Source organism: Poecilia reticulata, chromosome 8 (genome assembly GCF_904066995.2).
Source record: "Poecilia reticulata chromosome 8, P_reticulata-male-v2, whole genome shotgun sequence".
NCBI classification, from domain to species: domain Eukaryota; kingdom Metazoa; phylum Chordata; class Actinopteri; order Cyprinodontiformes; family Poeciliidae; genus Poecilia; species Poecilia reticulata.
In genome coordinates this window covers 6,243,328-6,270,620 of record NC_088837.1, presented here as the reverse complement: position 1 = coordinate 6,270,620, position 27,293 = coordinate 6,243,328, and the positions used below count along the sequence as shown (strand labels likewise).

Below are 27,293 nucleotides of genomic sequence, written 5' to 3'. Positions count from 1 at the left end.
CTACAAAGTTGCTAAGTGGATATTGATGACAGCGCATTTTCACACCTTTGCAGAGGCAAATAAGATTGTTGTATAAGATCGGTTTCAGACACAAGTATTGGCCAAAATTAAGGGAATTGGGGTCAATTTATTGCTGCATCTCTAATTGATGCATCATTTAATATTAACCCTATTCTTTTATTTGGACAACCTGGTTTCTATCCATCCAAACAGTCTTGTGGCTTCATATATAAAGCCTTACCACTCTTGATTTATTTGCCAATAATTTATATTAAATTTATATTCCTATTTATACTTTAAAATATCTTGGACTAATTTTTTAATATTCTATTTAACAAAAAGTCTCAGCTATAATAGGTTTAAGACAGAAACAGGATAATCTAAAACATCGGCACATGTTTGTATTTTTAGGCTTCGTTGCCCAGGGTGACATAAAGAAAAGCCCCGTCCCTCTGATTATGATAACGACGCCGACGCTGACGCTGATCAGAATTGTCAATAACCGATGAGCCGCGTGTCACAGATCTCAGCAGGCCCACAAAAGCTGCTGGCGCCGAGCGACATCGGCCGGTTTGTTTGAGTCACGAGGTTCCAGTTTCACGGCAGAACGTCTCTGATTCTCACGTACGCTTTACGCTTCTTTCAGTCGTGTTTTTGAGCTCAGACAAAATCTTAAATTAAAAAAAAAATTTTTTTTTAAAAAGTCCCAGAGGCTATGTGAATCCTGTGTGTGAGACCATGTGAATCTGCGGGACTCCTGGAGGGTCCCAGGCAGTTTTTAGTTGTCGCCAGAAGGAGAACACAAGACTTGCAATGAGCGGTTCTAATGAGAACAAATGCGGGTCTGCGGGGGCCGCAGTGTGCGACTAAATGTACTGTAAAGTGGCTCAAAACCCTGACTCTGCATTTTCGACTTCTCATTGTTCCGTGTATTGTAGGGAAAGTTTTGTTTTATTTTATCTTTTATTACACCATCTGTGCTGCGCTGCTGTAAAACTACATAAAATGTGTTTACAGTGCCTCACAAAAGTGTATTTATTGATTTATGGCAGACTAACATAAAAACAAAAAAAAGTTGGGAAGTGGAAAAGATAAGATTTTAAAATCTGCAGCTCTTTTTCAGTGTTTTATTGTCCACCAGCTTTGCACATCCAGAGAATGAAATGTTTCCTTATCCTCCACAGGAAATGATGTCAGGCTCCATCAGATGAGACTTAAACATGACCTCACGTTTTGCCTCAGATTTCCAATTTGATTAATGTCGTTTAGTCGTTGCAGCATCGATGTGTGCAGTAGTCGCTTGGATTCCAGATTTAATGGATGATTATATTTCAAGTGCCGTACATTTACTATCTGTATAAAGATGAGATCTTTGACCATTTTCTCTTTTTCTTGCTTTCTATACCTTTCTTTCTTTCTTTCTTTCTTTCTTTCTTTCTTTCTGCTCAGATTAGATCAGAGGTGAATGTAAACGCACACCAGACTTGTCAGATTTTTATTTATTTATTTTAAGTGAAAGGCCGTTTTTAAAAAAAAAAATCATGTTTTCCTTCCTTTTGACAAATAATCACTCCATGATGCTGCTCTGTCCCAATACACTAAGGTTTGTGGTTCAATCATGACAAACTTCAGAGGGTATGAATGGTTTTTCCAAATACTTAAAGGAGTATCTGATTAATAAATTGGTTGGTTTTGAATGGAACGAATGGTGGGGCTAGAGGCCCACACATACACGACCATATAAGGAAATAGGCTGTGGCCTGTCCTTTGATGGACATGGCGACGCAGACAGAGCTGTAAGCTGTAATGGTGTCTGCTGGTGGTTTACAGGAGAAATTACCGCCTGGGTTTCATCAAGCAAAGGGAGTCGAGGTGGTTGGGATGGGGGAGATTTGGGGGGCTTTGTTAGGAAGATGGGAGATGAAGGTAAACATCACTTACTGGAACCGCAGAGAAAGAAACGAGACGATTCGCAGGACTTGAACCTATAAGTAGAGCGGCTCTCTCTCTCTGCAGACGGCAGTCGGTTCCACTAGTCTAATTATCATGTATTACTGTGATTGATGAGCTTCAGCAGCTTCACTACGTGGCTGTCAGTTCTGTCTTCGCTTTAGGAAGCTGGAGTTGGAGGCTGGAGTTGGAGGCGAGAAAGCTCTCCCTTCCCCCCGTATCGCCTCGCTCTGTGTGTACAGAAAGCCATATGGTGTCACAGGTAGCTCAGCTGCTGCGCATTTCTGTGTGTGCATGAGTGGAGTGCTTTAATGAATGTGCTTTTCCTTCAGTTTTTTTTTTTTTTTTTTTACTTTTTGTTACCGTCGTGTCATGTTGCCAGAATATAACCTTTCGCCTGATAACGTGATCTTCTCTGTCGCATCGGCTCAGCTTGATTTTTGTGCCGTCTGTTTAAATCACATCTCAGAGTGTCAGAATTCACAGCGGAAATTTTTTTTTTTGAGTGTGTGTTCTTGATGTTTTCAGGCCAGCTATAACTCCAAAAAGGAATTCCTCATCATTTCCTATATGGCCCCACTCTTAGGCCTCACTTTTATTATTCCCATTATACTTTTGTTTTCCTTTTTTCCATTTTCTCCCTCTCTCTGCTAGACTATATGATCGTGCCATGTGGAAGCGAGCAGCTCCTTAGTCAGCAACTCTTATGCTGATTTCAGTTTGTCTCATTATTATTATTATTATTATTATTACACCATTAGGCTATTTAGACTTCTATTAGTGAACAATAAAGTTTCCTATTTTGTATTTTTGGGTGTAGAGGCATTAAGATATTTTTGCATTAAAAAAACACGTGTGGATCAGCAATTCAGTGCCTTCAGAGATTTCTGGTGTTATATTTTCCCTGAAATTTATAAAATTAAACCAACACAAAGTTTTGTATAACTATAATTATGAAGTGAAAACAAGAATATAAATTTTTATGCATTTGTATTCAGCCGTCTTTAGTTTCTCTTAAGTTCATATCGCCCATTTTCTTTTAGGTAGTAGCTGTGACTGGATCCTAGTCCCACAAACACAAATGCAGCTCAACATTCCCATTTGCATCTTTAATACTCCAGTCACATAAAAAAATTTGATTTGTACCACTGGCCTGCACATGCTCTCATTGAACAAACATTGTGTAAAAACGTAAAAAACAAAAAAACGAATCTTGACGAAACAGACCATTTAAAAAAAAAATAAAAAAAAGTAATTCATTGGAATTTATTGAGGCAACAATAAATCAAAGTTCTTATCACGATACGGAATTTATCACGATAAACGATAAATTCCCATCCCTGTTGCCTGTTTGGTAAAATGATATGCAATTGAAACTCCAGCTAACTCTGGAGGAGCCGCCGAGATCCGCACCTCATGTGGGAGAATGTGTCGACTATGTTTGGGTTAGTTATAAGTACGACGGCATACTCTCTAAAACTCTCTATTTTAGAGAGTTTTAAACTCTCTAAAATATTCAGTCAAATTCTACGGCTAAAGTCTTTTTTTTTTTTTTTTTTTTTTTTAAGATTCTAGAGGATTTAGAGGGAACGGAGTGTTCCTGGCCACCGCAATACAATCAGTATGATTTCTGTTGGCCAGTAGCAACACAGTTTGGAAAGTCACGGCATGGAAACTAAAGGAGCACAGCTCATTACTGCAATAAAGATGGAACTGTTTCCTAGCAAAGCTTTTTAGGCAGCTAATATCAGCTCACTGTGATTTAATCTGTTCCTCCATAAAGAGCAAAACACCAAGGAGGGATCTCATCTCTAGCTCCACAGCTCTCATATGTTAGTTTAGTCCTCTAGTATTGTGTATTTGTTTTAAAATAAGTCTTCCAAAACTCTCAAAAAAATCTCACTTTCTTTTAACGGATTTTCTACGCTTGTCTTAAACAAAATAGTAGGAATTGACGTCATTAGTGGTGGGCACTGTTAACTTAGCAATAGCACGAATCATAACCTTTAATTCCTCCAACATGCTACACCAACTGAGCTAACGCTAAAGCGCTAACTTCAAATCAAATTATGTCTGCCCTTGAAAGCCTATAACCCTCAAGGACCAATTTAATTTTGAAATAATTCACATGTTCTATAATGCCCCTAGATACTGCACTTATGTTTACATGTTGATCTCTAAGTTTTTTTTGGTGTGAAGTTATTGGTGAAAAAAGAGAGAAAACGGAACAGACTTCTCCCTCTTCAAAATAAGAGCATGAATACAAACATCTATCTACTGGAAGAATTCTTAGCGGTCGATAACCAAAACTTATCTGGAAAAAATGTATTCAGGAAAAATTCATTTAAGGGAATCTAAGTGCTCTAAATGTTTTTAAGTTAGCAAAATCACAAAACGGAAAATTGGCTCTGCATTAGCAGACGAGTGCCCACCACTTGAGGCATTGTCCATCCAGTTGGACTTAATGTGAACTGTTTTACTTTTTAATCGTGGCATAAAATTCCATCCAAGTACATTTAAAGGAAGAAAATGCAAAGAAAAAGTTCAAAGGGTGTTAATACTTCTCTAAGGCGGTGTAGAAAATGAACCCCACGCTACTAAATCAGCCTCAGGATACAAGTAGATAATCAGAGTCTAGATTGCAGCATCGCGGTCAATAAAGTCTTCTCTCCCTGCACTCAGCCTCCTCTCTTTTCTTTTTTTATCGCCACTCAATATTTCATTCATCCTGTTTACCTCCCTTCTGCCCAGCACTTTGTGTGCTGTATGAAATGAAGCCCCGAGCTAGGCCGTGCCTTCATACTTGCGTCGCTTCATACAGGCTACCGCACGCTCACGAGCTCGCATGCCTTAACAAGTGCTCTCATCCAGGGAATCACAGCCTGGCCAGCGAGTTACTTTTGCATTTATCTCTTTGAACAGATTTATTGTTTCCGTTTTCATCAGTTGGTGACAATAAACACGTACAATAAGATGCAGCAGCACGGGTTTTCCCCCAGCGCTTCCTATCTCTCGCTCGTCGGATTGTGCGACATCCCCTATCTGTCGGGCTCAGGCCCCAGAAGCCGTCTGTGCTGCAGATGGGCCTTTTAGCCTCGGCTGCCTGTTTACTGCCAGAGCGCCCATCACTGCAGCAGAGCGGCGAGCTGTCAGGCTATAGGATTAGAGGGAGAGCCCAGTCGCTTTGCGGCATCTTAGTTACTCTGGCTAATTAAAAAGGCTGTCTGGAGACGGAGTGTCTCCGGGCTTCAACCAGCCCAGATACAACTCATGGTAGAGGACCAATCGCTGGTTCAAATGACATTACCATGGGATCATCGGGAACGAACCTGAAATAGATTCATTATATATACTATTATGATTAGTTAGCGAAGATTCTATTTATAATGTAGAGTGCGATATAAACACGCTCTTTGAGGAATATGGACAGTAAAAAGTCTTAAATTCATGCATCTAAACCTAAAGCCCTAAATGTCTTAAATTCATGACAGAAAATAAGTTGCCCTTAAATGCAATGTCAGACACTCTTGTAAAAGAGATTCTTGATCTAAAGGAGTTTTATCCTGGTGCAATCTTAGCGCAACGCGTAGGAGGAGCATGGGGAAAAGAGCGGTTGTTTGTCAGACCGTCAGTACCCAAAACCACACACACAAAAAAAAAAATCTTGGAGGATGCTGTAGTGGCGCAGGGGTAAAGCATAACCCCAAGGACTTAGTCCTTGACTTTTCCTGTCACAGGTTCAACACGGCCCGATAACCTTTGCCACATGTCTTTCCCCTCTCTCATTTCCCAAAAAACATTTAAAAAAATAATCTAAACCTCGCAAAAGCGCACCGGGGCGATTGTGACCCCGCCAGACCTCAAACAGAGTATAAAACTTGTGGGGTCCCAATGTCACTTAAGGAGGAGAGCGGCAGAGCTAAATAAACGTTGAAGAAGAAGAAATGTGTTAATCACAGGTCTTAAATTTTTGTTATTTAATCCCGTATATTCTATGCGGTTTTCATTTTTCTCACGGGACTTTAATGTTGCACAAAAGTTTGAGTCGCGCTCAGACATATGTTCTGCGTTCTGTGGCTCACAGCAATTGTTGCTACCTGTAACCAGCTGCTAATATATTCTTGCTAGCTAGCAAGCTAGATTAGCTAGCTTGCTAGCTAGCTATTTTACATCTACAGTGGGTAAATGCAAATTGATCACCAGCTGGCTGGACAATGTTAGTTAGTGTTTGCTACTGGCTCTCCTACTTGTACATTTTATATGCAATTTTATTTTTGCACATTTCTATTATGATTCAAGTCTTAAATTCTGTTCATAATTCATATCTTGCTACAGTGAAAGCAGTTGGCTCCTAAAGTTGCTCTTTATCAATTGTATAACACGAAGTTGACTCTTGACTATTAAGAACATTTTTTTTATCTTTTTGGTTTTTCTGGTTAAAAACGCCCTTCTCCCTCTTTTTTTGTTCTCTATTAACATTTCTTTTGCTTTCTTTACTGTAAAGCTTTTTCTTACACAGCTCAGTCTGAGATGCCCTTGGGTGTGAAAAATGATTTCGTCTAGCAGCAGTGCAGAGTCACCACACATGAAAAATACCAGAAACACGCTGGCAAATTGGTTTTGCTGTAATCTGCAGCTCATCCAGCTGCAGATACAGATGCAGCTCTGCTGACAGGATACATGTATATTTAGCCCGCAGTGTTATTTTCTGCTTTAAAAGTCAAGCGGGAAAACGCAGAAACAAGAGCATAGCAGCGGCTTTGAACGTGCCACAGTTGGCGCGTCACTGTATTTTACTATATATTTTTTATTCCCCTCCTCACCTTCATCCACCCGATAACATCTTTGTATTTCAAACTGTATCAAATTTTGTGACTCTTAATAATAGATGGGTTTGCTGTAAATATTTCATGGTTGGCTGACTGAAAACACATGCCTGTCAGAGATATGGAGGTGTACAGACAGGGTGGGGGAGGGGATTATTGACAGGGAATAAATGGAAGGGACGGAGAGCGAGTGTGAAATTTGATGCCAAGAATTTTTACCCCTCCTCGTTTTGCCTACACTCTGTAAACGGAGAATAATTGTTAATTTCTCTCAATCCCTCCCACCCCCCACCCCACCACCCTCATCCCCGATCCTACAGGGCTCCCAGGACTCAACCGGAGGACAGGAGGGTTTAGTAGCCCCGCCCTTTACGACCTTTCCCCCTCCTCCCCCTCCTCAAAACGGCCTACCGGGGACAGAGTTCGGTCCGGGGGCCATGTTTGCCACCGCGGGCCAAAGTGCAGTGGAGGTCGGAGCGGGTGCTAACGGAGCCACGACTACAGCCAACAACAACAATGTAAGAACTTCTCTGTTAATAATATGTGAGATTTGACAGCAAATGTTTTCATAATCTGACAAGAACATCCCCCAAAACTAATATCACCTTGAATGAGTTGAATACCTTTTGTCACTCATTTGAGACACTGAAACTCGTATATTATATAGATTAGGGCGGAGACGATTAATCGAATGAATCATGATTAATCGGTTATTAAAATAATCGTCAACTAATATAGTAATCTACTAATCACTAACTGGAGTATGCTGACAAAACATAATCGGAGCATGAATTAATCCAAAACAAATATATGTACATATACATTTTGCATTTAAGATAAATGCACTTTTCTCTGTAAATATGTTTTACACAGAACTCCTCAAGTAGCACTGTTTTAGCTTCACAGAGTTCAAATTCACTAAAGAAATGCTGTTTTTGCATTTTAGGCAACAAATTGTTTATTTTCTTATTTAAAAAAGGAATAGATTGCTCATCTTTTGATGCATTTCTAATATTGTCTGGAAAAGACTACAGTAACTAAATGAAAAATTTGTCAAATTTGCCAATTTCTTCATCCGATTAGTCGATTAATCGTCAGAATAATCATTCTAAAATAATTTAGTTGTTAGATGAGTGACAAAAAAATTCAGGACTTTTTCATAATATTTGATTTTTTTTTATTATTATTATTTTGTAAGTACTTTAATATGCCTTAGTGCGTTTTGTCACATTATCATCCAAAGTATTTGACTGGAAGGATATTTGATTTTTAAACTGCTGGATTTAAATCTAGACTTTGACTGGGCCTTTCCAGCGCATGAATACACTTCGATCTGTTGGCGCTCTGGCTGGATATAGGTCTGCTGGAACATGAACCTCCTCTCTTCCAGCATTCCCCACAGTATGATGCTGCCACCACCGTGTTTCACCAGTGGATAAGTGATCGTTTGCTCAGGGCTCGTCACTTTTTCCGATATCTGCGTAGGTTAAATGAATGAAAATGTAATTTTATGGCTTTACAGTTGAATTACTTACAGCGACCTGCAGTGGGGGTTTTATTTTTATTGCCAAAGAAGGTAAAATCTAATAACCCTTCCCATCATCCAGAGATGAGTTTAGCTTTAATGATACAAATGAGCTATTAGGAAGCTAACAGCAGATGACAGTAACATGGTGAAGCAGGTTCAGCTTACATCAGCAGAGTTTCAGCATCATATTAACATGCCGACATCAACAAAAAACTCAGAATTGTGCTGCTTCTCAGGAGGAATCTCAACCATTTTCCTCAAGTGATTATTATTATTATTATTATTATTATTATTTCTATTTTTAATTAGTCTTCCACTTTTAATTTGCGAGATGGACAGTTTGCATGATGTCAGCATTCATTTGCTACCTTTATTGTATTTATTTATTTATTAAATTTGAGCTCGGTGAAATTTGTTTATGGAGCACAGCACACTGCTTTTCACCCTGTACATTCACAAACACACACACACACACACACACAGATAAAGATCTAAAGCAGCTCCGGTTTGTGCTGCGCTTCAGTGTCAGAATTGTTTGCTATATAAATAAACGTTGCTTTCATGCTCAACGGTGTGAAGATTATCAGTTTCTTGACATGTCAAACGAGATCTCCAGCGAGATGCAGAACTCTGCTGAGGTTTTCCACAACGTCTGAACTACCGTCAGAAAACCTCCAGCATGTATTTAATTTATAAAGGTTTCCACATCTTTTTTTTTTTTTTACATTAAAATTCTTATATAGAGAATTTAAGCATTCATATTCAACCTCTTTTACTCTGTTACCCCTAAATTAAATCAGTTGCTTTCAGAAGTCACCTAATGTAGGTAATAAAATCGACCTGCGTCCAATTTCCCTTTGTGATCAATAAAGTAGTTACTTTATTTGAATACATTCTGAGTATAAATATATCTGTAGGCATCAGAGGTTTGTTAGAGAACATTACAGAGACTAGATGTGCACCGATGAATCGGCCGATCGATTAGTCACAACTTAGTTGAAGAACTGAACACAATTGTTAAATAGAAAGGCATGGAAAAGGTTAGTTTTGACATTTTTCTTTTTTTTTTTTTTTCCTAGTCTTTCCCTATGTTCTAAAAACTGAAAGGGAAATAAACAGCTCTTTTTTTAAGGGATGCACTGATTGATCTGTGAATTTCCAATATTTAAATGAGAAACCTACGTTTTTCACCAATATTACCTCCCGCCGCAAAGGTCTGAAAATCAACCACCATCTTCCTTTTGCTCTGTCATGACAAACCCGAACAATAGTCACCCCACTGTTATCAACTGATTGAACGGCCAGAAGACAATCGGTGCAGCCCTGTTCCAAATATCATCATGAACTGAACTGAAGACACAAAGGAAAGATTCTGGCCCTGTCAGCTGGGTGAGGACAGCAAGTATCGGGCTAATGGTAACTCTGGAGGAGCTGCTGAGATTCACTGTCGACACGGCGACTAATTATCTTTCCTTTTAGAGACAAGTGCCATAAAGAAAGGCCATCAATGAAAGAAAGTCCTGCTTATTTTCACCACCAGGCATGTAGTGGATATGAGAAACATGTGGTAGAAGGTTCTTTGTTCAGGCGAGAACAAAATGTTTGTGTTTCGCCCAACATGGAAAGCTGTCATTGCATTGATGGTTCTGGCAGATTTATATTAAAAACTATTCCTCATTCATCTATAAAATTTAATGATAGGAAATGAGATGGGTTTCTCAATTTGTAATGGAAGAATATAAAAAGGGGGATTTGTTTTGTGGGGATAAAAATTAGGTTTTAATTGGCATCTTTATAAGAATGGCATGCTGGAATTGATTTATACTTTAACGGCATTTTGGGACTCAGACCTTTCTGATAACTGCTGAGCGTCTTTTTGGTGACGAACTCCAAGCCCAGTGTTGGAAAGCCTCCTCAACATCACCCTAATATTTAACTAATTTAGCTTCTCTGATCAGATTCAAGTCAGAAGAAATGAGTTAGTAAAATTAAAAGATTATTTAGAATGTAAAATGCCTGTTAGAGGCTGACAAAGACCTTAGCCTCAATCCAGTAAAAAAAAAAAAGAAAAAAAGGTGCTTAAAAGGGCAGGGTTGCATAAAATTGACTTTTCTGAGCTTGCATCATGTTGTAATTACCTCATCAAAAACATACCTGGAGTGTTGCTTTGATTCTTTTATGCATGTTTGAGAAATCCTTCAATCTCCCGTGGCAACCATTCAGCTGTGCAAAACACCTGGGTGGACTTAGCTCCGCCTTCAAGGACGAGGCTCCTCCCCAAGAACAGCACTTTCCAAGCTTTTGAGCTTCCACGACTCCACCGCTCAGCTCCTTCAGACTAGCCAGCAGCAATCAGCAAACACCTGGTGGAACTGTGCATCAGCTGAGCTCATTATAGGAGCTGCTTCTCAGTGAAATGCTGGTAAAAATGTTAAAAGGTTAATAGGGGAGCCATGTTGTGATGAGTTCCTGAAAGCGGAGTTTCAGAAAGGGCAGGATATTTTAAAAAGACAGATGCCCAATTTCAAGGTGTTAAATTAGGAAGTCAAATTTCTTTTAAAGTCATTTTTGATAAACACAGCATTTTTACAACAAGTTACTTGATTGTGCTGTAAAATGACACTGGACAGCCAAATCAGAGTTGTGGTTAAGTCCAGCTTTTATCATTTAAGGCGATTGGCGTCAGTGAAATCTTTTCTTTCCAGGCAGCATTTTGAAACGGTGATCCATGCTTTTATTTCGACTCGGTTGGATTACTGCAACACACTTTATCTGGGAGTCAGTCAGTCGCTGCTCTCACGTCTGCAGCTTGTACAGAATGCTGCTGCACGACTTTTGACAGGAACTCGAAAGAGGGAGCATGTGACCCCTGTCCTGGCCTCACTTCACTGACTGCTTGTATATTTTAGGATTAATTTTAAAATTCTTATGTTTGTTTTTAAATCACTGCATAATCTTGCCCGGCTTACCTCTCTGAGCTTCTTCACCCCTACATACCTTATCGGCCTCTCAGGTCAGCAGATCAGCTGCTCTTGGAGGTACCGAGATCCAGGAGGAAGCTCAGAGGGGAGAGGGCTTTCTCTGTCATGGGCCCTAAGTTATGGAACGACTTGCCTTTGCAGGTCAGAGAGACCTCTTCACTGTCCACTTTTAAAGCTCGTCTTAAAACCCATTTATTTTACTTGGCTTTCAACACCAGCGGGATCTAGTTTTAAATTGTATGTTCATTTGTTTTTTTGATTATGGTATAGAACATTTTGGAGTTTGCAGACGCCGTCCATCCAGTCTGCTTGAATTTGAGCTATTTTGGAATGGATTTCCAGATGTTTGTGTAAAAGTTTCCTTCTACTTCACTTTTATTCTCTGCTTTCTGTCAATCTTCGGTGTTAAATCTCAATTTAAAAACAAATGCTGTCTCATTTCTCCTCAGGGAAAGACGGAGGAGACGTCTCAGGGCGAGGCGGGTGCGCAGTGTTCTGCAGGAGGCGCGGGCGGCTCAACAGGAGACTCCGCGGAGGCCAAGGGGACCCCCAAGCGCCTCCACGTCTCCAACATCCCCTTTCGCTTCCGGGACCCGGACCTCAGGCAGATGTTTGGGGTACGGACCGCTCCGGGCAGGATCAATAAATCAGTCTAGACGCGTGGTGGAGCGCTCAGGCGAAATGACTGCTTTCTGAGCGGGCGAGGGAGTGAAAGTGGGACACAGGGGAAGGTGACCGCGGGGGTCCTGCTAATGCGTTCAGGGGGCCAAACTTCTAACTGTGTCAGTGTGTTAGCGTGAGTCGCAAAACACGGGGAGGGAAATGGGACAGAGCAACAGATAAACATAGTTTAATGCTGAAAATTGTCTTTGGTGTAACAGTGACCCCTAGTGTGCGTTTGCTGAAAGCCTCCTTCCTCCAAACAGGCTTCAAAAAGACTTTACTGTGTAATTATGCTCAATTATTCGGATATATATTTACTGAATTCTGCCTTCTGGTGTTTTTTTTGCAGCAATTTGGGAAGATTCTGGATGTAGAGATTATTTTCAATGAGAGAGGGTCAAAGGTGAGTCGTTTCTTTTTCTGATCTGTCTTTGTCTGGGTGAGATCAGTTCTGATGTGAACACGATGCCATAAAGCAGTCGGAGCTCTGATTGACAGATTAGATTTTCTCCCCAGATTCTCACTGTATGATTAAAAAATAAAAAAACACACTTCAGCAGTATTCACACTCAAAAAAAATTTATAAAATGTGTTGCATCATCCGCCTGCTTTTATTTAAAACAGAGCGGCGGCGATAAACTCTGCTGCTGCAAGAATAATGAGACGCATCGAGGCATAGTTTCTTTGCCTGACCTTTGAACTCTGGTTAAAAAGTCCCTCTGTGTACATGTGCAAAGATGAAAGAAAGCTGCTTCTTTCTGTTTGTGCTTTCTGGAGCATCTACATCTATATTTCCAAACTACAGATGTTGTTTTTCAGTAATCCATTTCAGAGAGGAAAATATTAAGTTGCGGCCTACACAGTCATGGGGAAATCTGCCGAGTTGGCAGATTTAAGAAGGCATTGCTAATGACAAAGGAAAATTTGGTGGAGGGAAAACGTGTACAAGTAAAAGTTGCACAAGCAGCAGTCATAACCACAGGCGATAGCGTAGCGGTATTGAGATGGCATTCAGAATATTTTTTCAAATTGATTCTTAACTTAAATTGGAGACGATTGTGTTGGTACTCTTTCGTTGACAGTTTTGGCTCATATTTTTAGCATTGAGAAACGGACCCGGTCCGTTCTGCCGTCGCCCTTCCTCTCCCCTCCTCCTCTTCCTCTCTAACCTTGCTGTGTGCCGCAGGGTTTCGGCTTCGTGACATTTGAAAACAGCGCAGACGCGGAGAAAGCCAGAGAAAAGCTCCACGGCACGCTGGTGGAGGGCCGTAAAATCGAGGTAATTTCCCCCCTCTCTCTCTCTCTCTCTCTCTCCTTCATCTTCTCTCTCCGCTCCTCCATCAGTTCTGCCTATCTGTCTCCATCCCATCATCCCTTATGTGATATGCTCTGATGCAGCCCACTGGTATCCCTCTTCCCCCAGTCCTCTGCAATCTGTTTCCTGTTTGTTTAAAATCCAAAGAGACCTCACCTTCTTTTTTTGTTTGTTTTGTTTTTTTTAAATGTGCTGGGATTATTTTTTTTGGGAGGGGTTGTTGCAAGAACGAGAGCAAAAGCATGCCTTGTTTTCACGCCAACCTGTCGGCCCTCTTGGCTTCGTTTCCCCGACGACGCTCCCCTCGTTAGCCACGCCGATGTACCGATTTTCCACGCAGCAGCTGGAATGATGTTTGTGTAGCTGCCACCACCGGAGGGCATGAGAGAGGAGCCCGGTGAAAGTGAAAGTATGATGCATGGCAGTTTGCAGTCGGATGCTCTTTTGTTTCTCCTCCGTGGCATTGGGTCCACCTCTCTCTCTCTCTCTCTCTCTCTTTTCCTCTCTCTTTCTCTCTCTCTCTCTTTTCCTCTCTCTTTCTTTCTGGTGCTAATGGGTAATTGCAGCAGCAGCATGCTGGCGTTCGCATGGTCACTGTTACGCAACGCTGGATTCTTTTCCAATGGTTATAATGTGTGTGTTGTTTATTTATTTATTTTTTTAGGTTTGTTTGGATACAATCACACATTTTCTGTTCTACTGAAGCATGTGCTGAGTGTTTGAATGCAGATTTTGGTTTTCTAATGAGGGGATTTTTTCCAGCCCATCTTACTTGATCCACCACTTTAAGCTGGGATTTCTGCATGGGCTTACAACGGGGATTCCCCCCATCCCCCTCCACACCCCACTCTCCTTTTTGGGCGTGTGCGACTCACTTCCTGCATGATGGATGAGGCTGGATGCTTCTTTTTTTTTTTTTTTTTTAAACTCCTGCTGCAGTACAGTTGAGAAAGAGAGGCAGCCACCTGCATCCTGCGGTGCAACATGATTCCCTCCCTCCCTTCATCCTCCCCGCACCCTCTCCTCCACCTTCAGCCAATCAGCAAGCAGAGCGGATGCCACCGGAGCCAGTTCATCCTGCATCAGTCTCACCCATGTTCAGAGTGTCTTTGTTTGACCCGTGGGGTTCTGCATGAAATCTGCAAAAAATTAAAGAAAAGAGAGTGTGTGTGTGTGTGTTTGTGTTTCAGTCGTCTCGTCGCATGCGTCCCGTGGTGATGGTCTGTAGCGTTGCCGGGCGATCGGCAGCATGAGAGAGAGAAGAGAGACTGAGGATGTTTTCTGTTCTTCTTGCTTGGAGTTGGTCACGATTTCAGAGTTTTGTTGAAGCGCGTTTTGGACGGAACGAGTGGAATGTTTGTCTTGCAGTTCAGAAGCTCTGAAATGCAGACCTCAAGTTACTGTGTCTTGCAATAGGACTTGGATCTATTCACTCTGTTTTATTCAGATTTCATGTCAACCAAATTATTGCAAGACCTCAGCAGGTTTAATTCAGTCCAAAGAACCCTTTGATGTAATCTTTGTTTTGAGTTGTAAAAAATTATGCCTTGATTTAAAAAAACAAAAAAACAAAGGGTACCTTGCAAATTTTACAAATAACTGCTATAAAATATGGCAAAAAATTAAGACTGCACCGATTGTAGTTTTCAGATTTTATGCCGATACCAATTTTTTTTCTTCATGCTTTTTGCCTGAAAAGTTGCTAAATAGGGAACAGCAGTTGATTTTCAAACTGTTGTGGAGGTTACTGAGATTAGTGGATGAGATGGATTTCCTGTGTAAATATCGGTCCAAAATTTGGGGATTCAGGCCTGATTGGTCAGCCGATCAATTGGTGTACACCTTAAAAAAAACAACTTCTTTCTCATTTGGTTTTTAGAACAAAGAAAAATGAAAAATGTCATTACATTTTTCTTTAAAAAAAGTTTTCTAATACATTTTTTTTTTATGAAAACAAAAAAAATTCTAAACCAACATTTTCTATATTTTTCCATTTAATAGTTTTCAGTATAATTGAAACTATTTAGAGCTGACATGACATCAAGTGCCTGTTAATAGTCACTTTAAATCAGATCTCTTCAAATTTGTAGATGTAAGAAAAAAAAAAGTTTGCAAAGCTAAATCAGTACAACTCCTTTTGCAAGACACTGTATGCTGATACCTTCATGTGGCCTTTTGCCATTTCTGTGTCCTCCCTGTCCACTGGCATGCGGTTAGCTGAAGAGGCCTTGGTGTGCATGGTTCATGTTTTAACATGGATAGCCGTGCGCTAATGGAGCCTGTAGCGTCGACGCTGATGTTTTCCTTGCATGTTTGTTTTGTTCTGGCGGATTAGTTTTAGTAATGAGGCGTCATTATCAGTTTCTTTGTTTAGTCAGCATGACCACAGCTGCCTCCAGATGGCCTCAGAGCCTTTTAGAGAGGCTGAGCAAACCTGATGGTTTAGAAAGGAATGCTCCACGCGATCACTCGGTGCATGTCAGTGGGAGTTGCCTAAGCTCTTTTGTCGTGGCTTCCCATGTTGTGCATGTACTGTAGCCTAGACGAAAACGAGAGTAGACATTGATTTGCTGTGTTCAAAGTTATAACGTACTTTTCTCTGTCTTGGGTAAAACTCTGCGCTTTGAAGAAGTCAGTTTCCTGTATGCTTCCAATGTGTCCATGTAAGTGGCCCAACTACAGTTCACTACCTGCTTTCCTGTCATCACATCACATCATATTCATCATAAATTATATTTATAATATATATATATATATATACACAGACAAAGCATGATGGAGTGTCTCATAGGATGCTCTCTCAAACACGGTTCATTCCTCTCATCCCATCCATGGCTGTTTCTGTTATCATGTGGATGCCTAAGGATAAGCCACTGATAGTCGCATTACTTTTCTTGCCTAAGATAATTATGAATATTATAATTTCTTCAAATTTTCCTCTCAAAGCATTGTCTCTAGGCATGGGCTTTACTGAACCATTTGTGTTGTAGTAGAGAAAATAACCTTGGTGAGATGATCAATTCAGATTATTTACTCATGTGGCTAATGGTAGACAAATGCGTTTGAGTTTCTCTGACATCTTGAACAATTTGGAGCGGAAATGTATAAAATAGAAGAAAACACAAATTGGATAAAATGTATAACAAAGGTTGCGAGTAAATAAAAGGAATCATTTTAGTGCCAATCTGTCTGGTGGCAGCAGTTCAGAAACTGTTCGACTTCATGTCTGGACGTTGATTAATCAGTTCCTCCACTTCTATGGTATCATCCACTGATTTAGCAGTCAGGTTTTCATCAAACGTGGACCTGCAGTTTTGTATGATAATCTGATCAGCAGTGGACCGATCACACAGCCCTGAGGGACCCCAGCGTTCAGCATCATTGTTATCATTATTATTATTATTTTCCCAGGTGGGCTAGCTGTAGAGAGTCCAGCTGGGTCATTTAAACAATTTGTTTTTGCTCAAGGAAACCTAGATATTTTACTAAGTGGTGTTGCATTAGTGTTTTCTGTCTGCATTATGGGTGCAGCAATAAATCAGCTCCGATTTCCTTAATTTTGGGAGTTCTGATCTGAAAGATCTGAAAACCAGCCATCAAATCACATCTACATGTGCTTTAACAGTAGCCACCCCACGGATGCCAACTTATTGATTTCATTGCTTTATTTAGCAACTTTTCAGACAAAAACAAATAAAAACTGAGTTGTTGAGGCTTTTTTTTTAAAGATCGCTGATCGGCCTGAAAACTGCAATCAGTGCAGTCAGTACATGTACTAGGTATCAATCAGTTTAATGTTATTGCAGTTGAACTTTTTTTTTTTGTACCACTTATGAGACGTTAAGCTACCAAAATAGCAGTTTCATATCGGGAATGTTGAGGGAGGAAAAAACGTAACTACCAGAGGAGAGAACGTCCCTGTTGACCCTGAAGACTGGCTCCTGTTCCGAGCCGAGTCGTTTGTGGGCGATCTGCTGTTGTCGGAGCGTTGAGGAAAGTGATGCTTTCTCCGCAGCGCAGAGTTTTAGTCGGATATCGCAGCAGTAAAAGGTGGAAGGCTGAGTTCTGTGTGTGCACAGGTAGTGTTGCAGCTCTGCATGCAGGCTGATGGTTGTGCTGTGGGGCGTCAGTGAATACGAACAGTCAGTCCTCACTGCATGGATGTTTGTGGTGGAAGTGGATGGGAAGCGATTGTGCATGCCTGACCCTGCGGACTCGGTCCAACCCAAAGCATTCCAGACTCCTGAACGGGACGCATTAAGTTAAATTTGAATTAAATTTGACTGAGCGTTTTCGTACGCTGCACCTCTTGCTTTTGTCCTGTTTTGGCAGATGAATCTGACCAATCAAAATTTTTGTCCCTGCATGACCTTTTTTTTCCCCCTTCTGGAATGATAAATGACTGAAGTGTGAACTTATTTTTGTGTTCTTTGTACATGTGTAAAATTGTAGAAAAGTTTGAAAAAAGAGTGCGACCTTTGTCCTCTTCAACCCTCTCTCTTTTTTTCTCTGTTTTGACTCATTCTTTCTCACACAAACCTCTGTGATCTTCTTGCCAGTCATGTTTGTCTTTTTTTATTTTCATTTTATCTGACGTTAACATGTAGCTTTTTAAATTTATTTTCTCCTTATCTTTGCCAAACTCTCATATTTTATTTTTAGCTTCTTTTTTTTTTTTTTTTTTTTTTTTTTTTACTGTAGTGACTGCCTTCATGGTGACTGGTAAAAGATGGTAAATTTAGCCCAGTGTCCCAACACACACTTTCTCCTTCATGCTGTAACTTCACTGCTAGAATGAGAATCGTTTCCTCATCTTACTAAAAGTGCTCTCGCTTATAACCGATAGCAACAAACTCATTTTGCTGTTCTTGTTTTGTGGTGGACGATGTTTGTTTTAATCACCCTCTCCAGTGAACCAGATCTGCTACTGGTCAAACTGGTGGTTTGAGCGTTGAGAGTTAGCATCCCCCCCACCCCTCTCTTCCTTTTCTCTCCTCTCTCCTCTCCCTCAGTCTGCTCTAAGCTGACACTGCTGCAGTCAGGTTTTCTTTTAAATTTTTTGTTTGTTTTTTTATTTTTCAAATGTTGGCAATCAGGGGGACAACTAGGTTTCTTTTATTCCTAGGATGATTTGTTCCTTTATTTATTATATTTTTTCTGTTTCCCTGACGACTTCTGTGTGTTGTTGTCAGTCTCCACGGTAACCACTCGCTGTTTCCTCGGCAACGGTAAGTTGTGTACAAACATCTATCACTGAACTGATCCCTTGAAAAGAAGGCATTTGACAGTATTCTTTCCAGGCTAGTGCAGTCAGAGCGAGCGCCATGACATCTCCACGTGTGATTTATTTTTTTTATTTTTGATTTTTTTTATTGTGTCTGGCCCCTTTAAGAGTAAACGCAACACATATCTATATATATATACGCACAGACAGGTGGACATGACATGTTTAACTAAGTGTAATACCCTGTTCACACTACGTCATTAACACCTCACTGGGAATGACTGAATGTAATCACCTCCTTCTATGCAATGACACATTAATTCTCCATTGGACTCGATATGTGCAGCATTCATCTTCTCGTATAATGAAACCCCATCAGAAAGGATGTGAAGCTTTGCTCCCTGTTGCTGCCCACAGTTTCTTTCAGCGAATGCAAATCTGCAGGGCAAATAAGGCTGCTCTCATTTCCTTTTTTTCTTTCCTTTTTTCTTTCTTTATTTTTAACTGGCCTGTTTGCTTTAGGCAAAGATATTTCAAACGTTTAGCAGTTGGAGCCATTGAGACTTTGAGATTCTGCTGATAAAGGAAAGGATTTCACGCAGGCGTATGATTGATGTCCTAACGTGAGGCCAGACGCGGCGCTTGGTGCACCGCGTTGGCAGACGAGGCCGTGACGCCCCTGCCTGACTTAAAAAAAAATAAAAAATTTATAGGAGTTTATAAATTTGTACAACATGATCTCAACGAGAGGAACATTTTGAATAGCTACAGTGCCTGGTAAAAGAATTCAAACTTCTTGAACTTTTTCTTTTTCTGCATGAGAATCGCAGGCTTTATTGTGCTCTTATTAGATTTTATGTGGAGTAGTCGGAAAATGAGTGAAATTATGAAACAAACAATATGTGGCAAAGACATGATGGCAAAATGTTGACAGGATAGACAGCAAATTGAGGCCAAAAAAGTGTTTTTAAAGTTACATCTTGTGGAATATTTCATTTGTTCTGACTACTTTTGCGAGGCACTGTAAATTTTAATCATTTTAATTTCACTTTATATGAACATTTAAATTAGAAATCTCTAAATCTGAGTTGCACCAGTTTTTCATAAATTTGTTCATACCGTTTGCCAGTTTTTTTGTTTTTGTTTTTTTACTTGGTTGCTCCACTAAAGGTTAATTTACCAGTTGTTCTTCCACTTATTTCGCAGTCATCTACTGTTTTGCCTGACAGCAGAACCAAGAGGATCTTTAGTTAAATACACTCAACAAGCTGCAGCAGTTTTATCAAATGCAAAGTTGTTTTCACAGTTAGCTTAGTTACACCAAATATTTTTGAATATTGATTGTCAAACTTAGTCATAACTTTCAGACGAAATGTAAATGACCTTTTATTGCTTTAAATAGCATTAAGCCAAAAATGATACACTTAGCTGTAATTGTATTTTTCTTGGACTTAACAATTTCCACCGTTTTTTATGCACCGAAAAAAAGCACTTTTACAGATGACAAACCGAGTTTTGTGTTCAAAATCTGTAAATAATATCCCAGAAGATATTTGTGTCCATGTTTGCCTCGTCTGTAAATGTAAAAATATTTGGTTGTCTTGTTCTGAATTAGTTCTAATGCAAAATGAGCATTAATAGAAGGTTTTTTTTTTGTTTTTTTTGTTTTTTTCAGAAAGTGTAGAGTTATATATAGCGAAAGTTTGTGAAGTGTAAAATTGTCTATTACATATTTGAACATTTTAAGTAAATATGGTCAAAAGCTGTTCAGACTTGTGAAAAAACTTCTTAAATAGCCCTCTGGTTAAGCACCCAGGCTAACTTTGGCATCATTAGCGGCTAATAGTTAGCCAGATGTGCTATTCTCTCTGCGCTTAGCAGGGTGTTCATGTTTTTCTTTTTGTATTGTTTTTATTTTATACCAAGTACCAAACTGAATTTAAGTTCAGACTCTGAGCCCCCCTTAGCTTAGCACTGACGGTGTTTGTTTTGGTGCTTTCCTACTTTAGCACTAGCCAGATGCTGTATTCTCGCATCGCTTAAAAATCATTTACATTGTATGTCATTGTTTCCTTTTTGCACCTGCCACTGAAAATGCTTCCACACAAATAATTTAAAGTGGTCAAAGCTTCTTTAGCACTTTTGCAGCTTAGTGTTCTTTATATCTAGGGCTCATTATGTTAGCTTACAACAACTTTACTAGATCAAGTCACGTTGTGACAATAATTTTACAGCGTATCACAAAGCAGATTTTACTTGGGTTTTTGTTTTTCATGTGGTGCCACAAAATGTCGTCATGCCTCTTGTTTTATCCAACATGGACTAATTTAAAGCAACTCAGATTATTAAACTTCAAAAATATTCAGAGAATGAAGAGCTGGTGCAACTGACTTCTGGTCACTCACCTGATCAAGCTAGCTTTTTGTTTTTGTTTTTTTCTAACCATATGCATCTCTAAACCGATATGGGGTTTACCTTTGCTGTTTTGGGTCTTTCTGCTGCCATTTTCTTTTCTTTTTGGTTTGGTTTTCTTGTAGTGGATTGTCTGTGTATTAGTAGTCGTAGTAGTAGTTACAGTGTACTGGTCCTAAGTTTGTGACACGAAATTTTAATGCCTGGCAAAGTGTCTCATGTTTGTTTGTTTTTTTTTACTTTCCTCCTTTTTTTGGGAATGAGAATTGCTCTCTCTTCCTCTCTTTCTCTTTCTGTCTGCTTCTTTCTTCCTCTGCTACCTTTATCTCTCCCTCTGTATCTCGCTGTCTCTCTGTTCCCTCCATCCTTTGGTGCTCTGTTTCTCAACCCACCACATATGATGAGATTTTTTCAGGAGAATGGTCACCAAATGTAATTGCTTTATTTGAATGATGCACTTTGGTATATATACGTTTTCAACAGTAATTTATTGATTTTTTTTTTTCTTGTGTTGCTTGTGTAAACTTATTTTCCCTCTTTTTTTCCATCTTTATGTTTCCCTGTTTCTGAATACGGACTGGCTCTGTCTCTTTACCTCTCACCTGCATCCCTCACCCCTAACGTTCCCGTCTCATCTTTGTCTCTTATGTGTTTGACGTGGGAGTGCTCCGATTGTTTTGATTGGTCTCTATTCTGCATCCGAAGCTTGCTGATTGGCTAAGAATTATTATTTTTATTTTTTGGTTGATTTAGTTTGTAACTCACTCTGGGTCATGTGATGCGCCCGTATATGGCTGTGTGTAATTTTTTTGTTTAGATGATTATTAATTTTGTCAAACAAATGTTTTTTGCACCCCCCTCTTTCTCTCCCTCTCTTTTTGTATTTCATTTAAAACTGCATTTATTCTTTTAGGTACGTAAACCCCACAAGTTTGGTTTCATATGGAAATGTGATTTGGGTTTTTGTTTTATTTTTGTTTGTTTAGTTTGGGTTTATTTGTCCGGAGTTATCGGCCAGGCTGGACTGGGAGGGCAAAAGTGGGATGAGAAAGGATGAATGTTTTCAAAATCATTAACAGTTTGCCTTCCATATTGGTCTCTGTTGATTTGCATGTGTTCATGTCCCATTTCATTGGTTATGCATGACCTAAATGCACTTATCACTGTGTACATATGCAGTGCCTTGGGACAGTATTCATACGTCACTGGATTTTGCTTCAACCACAAACTTCAATACATTTCACTGGTATTTTATGTGATGGACCAACTACCAAAGTAGCGCAAGATCATGATGTGAAAACTATACGTTGTTTTCAACGTATATTTGATCGTTTTTAGTTGTTTTCATTAGACCTGAAACATCGGTGATCCAACAGAAAACTGCAGTCTCTCCTAGACCAACGGCATCAGATCCAGTGACTTAAAAAAAGCTCAACAAGCTGAAAAAAAAGGACAATTCCCGCCCATGGCCATCAGCTTCTACAGCTCTTTGAAGAAATCTGTGCAGTAGGAGCTACAGCATCATTTAGTCAATTTCAATAAAGTATAAAGCCCGTCTTGTCAGTTTTAGCTGAACAACAGCTGCATCTACTCTAAAATTAAAGCACAAACGTGGACTCTGTGTGCAAAGTAGGCGATGTCTTAAAGCCATTGTACGGAGCTAAATTAGTGCCATAAAATTGGTTAAAAAAATAAGACATTGAAACTGTAAAACAAAGTTCAAGTTGGGGAAAAAAGCTTTGAAAATGAAAAAAAAATTGAAATTGAAAAATAAGTTTAAGTCTACTTTTCAGATTCAAAGTTGTTTTTTTTCAGTTTCCGATTTTTTTCTCTTTAGTTTGTTTTTTGTGTGTGTTTTAAATCAACTTTTTTAGTTTACTTTAAAAAACAAATGTTTTAGCAAACTTTATTGCTCCTATTTAGCTCCATACAATTGGCTGCTGTGGATTTTATTCAGGAGTATCACCTTAAATGGACTGAATACAAATGTACACGACACTTTCCAGATTAGTTTTGTTCAAATATTTTAATATCCATTCATCATTTTTGTTTTTCTTTGTTATGTTGGTCTGCCACATAAAATCCAGATAAAAAACATTACAAATAGTACTTGTCGCAATGTCACAAAATGAGTAAAAAGTTCATTGGGTGTAAATACTTTTGCAAGGCGCCGTATACAGACCCACCATTTACATCCACTAAAGTGAACTGGTAGCTGATCACATATAGAAAACGCTCCTCCATTTGAAGGGATTTCTTGATTCCTCTCTCACAACGTTTCCATTCTGCAACATCTGGACAGCTGTGTGAGGCAGGCTAGCTAGGCTAATTGAGTCATTCGCCCCTGACCTTGACATCTGCGATGAGGGAAAAATGAGGTAAACCTCATTTCCATTTGAATGAAGCTCTGCAGAAAAAGAACGTGACTCACCAGGCGAGGCAATGCGAACAGCAGCCGAGGCTTTAATGGTTCCCCCTCTAAATGGGAGAGTGGTGTGTGTGGGTGTGCGTGCTCAAACGCGCTCATTCCTCGACCCCGTCTCTCTCCTCCATTTGCCGCATGCTAGCACACCCTCTCTGTGAGTTCTGCCAAAAGGTCGTTAATCTTTGGCTTCCCAAACAGTCAAAACGTGCAACTTGGGCAGCGTGCTCAGACAGGACGGCGTATTACGGAGAACCACAGTCTCCCTCTCTTAAAGCCCATCAAAGGGGAGACGAGGAAACATCAAGGGAACCAAAGTGTGAGCCTTTGAAGCTCAGAAAGGAGATTATCAGCCATCTTTGATAGAAAACCTTAAAAGGAAAAAAAGCAGGAAGCATGCACAGGACATACACACAGCTTCGATGAGAGCCCCATTTTGTTAGTCTGCGCATGCTGAAAAATAAACAGCTGGGTTTCCTTTGCTGCGCGCCCTCACACATCCCTTCAGAACCACCGACAGAAACTTCACTGCACAGCTTGCTTCTTGTTGCATGACTGAAAACCACCTTAACAACCTCCATACACTTTTACCCACAAACAGACACAGAGTCAAGTCGCCTCTGGTGATGTGTAGTTTAACTGCACATCCGTGACGTTTTAATGTCTGCAGAGGTAGATCATAACTCCTAACATCCTGCTCAGACATGATCTCAGAAATCTAGATATTTACTCTTGTTTCAAGTTTCTTTTGACAATTTAAGCGCGATCTTATAAGTCTGACGCTAAGCCAGCCAAACAGCAGACCTAATCTGCTGTTGTCTTAAACACAATGCTTCACTTTTAGTGCCTTTGTCGGTGTTTAACTCGACCTTTTAATGTTGCTATGTGGGCAAATTTTAAAGATTTTTTTATTGGTTATGGACCAAACCCCTGACTGCTAATGCTCTCATTCTGTAATAAAGCAGAGTTTATTTATTTTTATTACTGATGCTGAAGACTAGATAACAATGAGGTCCTGTTTAGGATCTAAAATATTAGAGAATAGAGTATTACTGGCTTATTACTTTCTACAGCTCTCTGTGTGTTATATCGTCACCTTCCTAAAAAAAAAAAAAAAAAAAGGCCCAAGTCATTTTTTTGCCAATTTTCTTTTGGGTCAAAAAATGACTTGGGCCGTTATTTTTGGAAGGTGATGCTGTACCGATGTACCAATCAAAAATTTGTGATCTATTCCCAGTTTACAATTTTTATGTTTTGACCTGTTTACACAAATTTTAGCTAGCTTGTATTTAAGAACCATAACTAGCAGCTAATTTTTCTAGCCTTTCTAGTCATGATAAATTAACAAATTCCAAATTTTCATTAAAAAAATTACAAATTAGAGGAAGAAACAATGAAGAAAATGACCCACAGATTCTTTAGCTTTTTTTTTTTTTTTTAGGATATAGAACTAGTAGCATGGTTAGCATTGCTATGTGTACACCTCAGCCTCTGTTAATTTCTTACAGAGATTTTTTTAACTATTAGTTTTTTCAAAATTACAAACTTTTGCAGAACCAGAATTGTCCATGGCAGACAGAAGCTAAAAACTCAAAAGATTAATAGAAAATAAGCTATAAAATGTTTAGCCTTTCTGTTGAAAGTCATGCTCTCTTTTTTCTAGCAGTCATAATGCAGAGTTGTATTAAGTACAGCTTCTTTTCTAGAATATTCTTATGATTTTACAGATTACTCTGATTTCACGCATATCTAACTGAGTTTTCTTCCATCAGTAAAACTTCTACAGAGAAAATTATTGCTGCTAGCTTGAACCGTTATAAGTTTGATGATTTCACTGATGGCAAAAACCATCAGATTTCCAAATAGCCCAGTCACTAAAAAAAATGTGTTTCTATATAGCTCAATTTGTGACATTCCTCCCGTTTAAGTAGAAATATTGTAATGTTTTCCTTAGAAACGTCCCTCATGGCATCATTAAGGTTCAAAACAAACTTCAGACTGAAATCGCTAAACATGAAAAGTAGATGTTTACACAAGGAAATCAACCAGCGCTCTAAATGTTCTATATAATCATTTTTAATGGCACACCAAATAAAATTGTCAGAGGGAGGCATCATAATCAGCAATATGCACGTTAATTATCTTCACAGTGTTAAAAGCAAGCTACACATCAGCCTTGGCCTAAATTTTGAGTTTGTGTGCTAATTTTCTCTTCCTCTGTTGTCTGTGCGCTTGACTGTCTGCTCCTCCGCCCCCCCAGGTGAATAATGCCACCGCCAGGGTGATGACTAACAAGAAAATCGTCAGCCCTTACCCTAATGGAGAGGCTCTCAGCACGCTGCCCTATGGTAACAACCGCAGTGACGCACGCTAACACCGAACCTAAAAAACCCAAAGGGAGAGGCAGGAGAACTGAAATTCCCACTTTGTCCTCTCTGCTTCCTTCAAAATGTTTAATTACGCTCGTACATATACTATCATATTAAAACAATGTGTGCAGTAGTTTAAGCTCTCATAGAATAAAACTATCGCATCATCATAAACTATATATTAAAGAAATTTCTTCAGAAAATGATGCTATGATGCTAAAACGAACTGGTAAAGCAGCTGAACTGAAAGCAGAAGTCTTTGGTAAAAAGAGTGCAAAGTTGTAAAAAAAATATAAGAACAGAAAAATGTAGAGAAAAGTGGTGGTGAAACTGAAATAAAGCACACCAACCGACTGTAGTCGATTATTATTTTTTTTAGAGGTATCTTTAAAACTGAAGAGTCAGCAGACCAGCATGGAAGAAAAAAGCAGAATTAACTGGTTAAATCACAATATAGAACATATTTCTAATAGCATGTTAGCTAACAGTAGCTAATGTTCTCTACTGTGCTGGAATTTAGCAGCCGAAAATTGGTAATTTTCTAGCTAACAAGCTAAACACTATAATTTAGCATACTATCATTTCCTAACATGCAACTAACATCATTTTTATAACAGCTAGCACTGTATTTTGTGTTGAACGCAGATAGTATGCTAGCTAGCATTAGCGAACTTGCTACTAATCGCCTATTGGCTAACATCTGTCAACAGGTTTTACTGAGTTGGAATTTAGTAGTTACCACCTGTTGCTACATTAGTCACAATGCTAGTAACATCTGCTATGTTAATGTTTGGGAGTATGCTGGCCACAGCTGGAATAGAGCCTTGGTGAATCACTGTTTGCAGTAATAAACACCAAGCAAATAAAACTGTACAAAGTGAAAGTGGTGCATTGGAGTACTTAGGCAGATTGTAACATTTTCTATATGTTGAACGTAAAGGTAAAAGTTTTTAAAAGTGCTTGTTTTATTGCTTGCCTTTTGCCCGTCTCTGTAACCAATCAGCAGGGTGGAAGTTAAGTCCCATGGTGGGAGCGGTGTACGGCCCAGAAATCTACGCAGGTAAGGGCGTCCTCCGTCTGCCAAGTGATCGCAGCGACATTCTCACCTTCATCACCAGAGTCCTCAACAAACCCATGTTATATCCTTCCAGTCCCTGGGTTTCCCTACCCAACCGCAGCGGCGGCGGCGGCAGCCACGACGGCGGCGGCGGCGTTCCGTGGTGCCCACCTCAGAGGCCGAGGCCGGCCCGTTTACAGTGCCGTCAGGGCGGCCGTGCCTCAGCCCGCCATCCCTGCCTACCCTGGGTAATGAAAGTCTGCCTGTTTTTGTCAACAGCAGCTGTTGACTTCATATGTGCAGCAACACGGGACATCTGGAATTAAATCTTAGTCAGTTTTTAAATCTGGTCGGCTTTGTGTGGTGCTTGAACGAATCTGCTCGCCCAGGTCTCCGTCTGACTCAAACACTCAGTCAGCCGTCACTCTCCGCTTCTTTTCAGTCTGCTCACAAGCAGTCGCAACGCAGCGCTGCGCTCTGATTGGATTGCACCACTGAGGGTTGATTTGAATAAACAGACGCCCTCCGTCAGCAGATTTGCATAAG

At 39.8% G+C, this 27,293-nt stretch overlaps 1 protein-coding gene across 4 annotated transcripts in view; it reads left to right on the top strand.

Moving 5' to 3' along the window:
* Positions 1-27,293, top strand: part of LOC103468414 (RNA binding protein fox-1 homolog 2-like) — a 64,711-nt gene that overhangs the window by 28,380 nt on the left and 9,038 nt on the right. For all 4 annotated transcript variants that reach the window (XR_014088529.1, XM_008415488.3, XM_008415486.3 and 1 more), the window contains 7 exons: positions 7,097-7,294; positions 11,735-11,902; positions 12,298-12,351; positions 13,135-13,227; positions 25,582-25,669; positions 26,694-26,750; positions 26,842-26,995. Coding sequence is in view for 3 of the 4 variants with exons in the window: in XM_008415488.3 (XP_008413710.2) it covers positions 7,097-7,294; positions 11,735-11,902; positions 12,298-12,351; positions 13,135-13,227; positions 25,582-25,669; positions 26,694-26,750; positions 26,842-26,995 (812 nt within the window). In the remaining variant the exon portion in view is untranslated. The remainder of the gene's footprint in view (positions 1-7,096; positions 7,295-11,734; positions 11,903-12,297; positions 12,352-13,134; positions 13,228-25,581; positions 25,670-26,693; positions 26,751-26,841; positions 26,996-27,293) is intronic.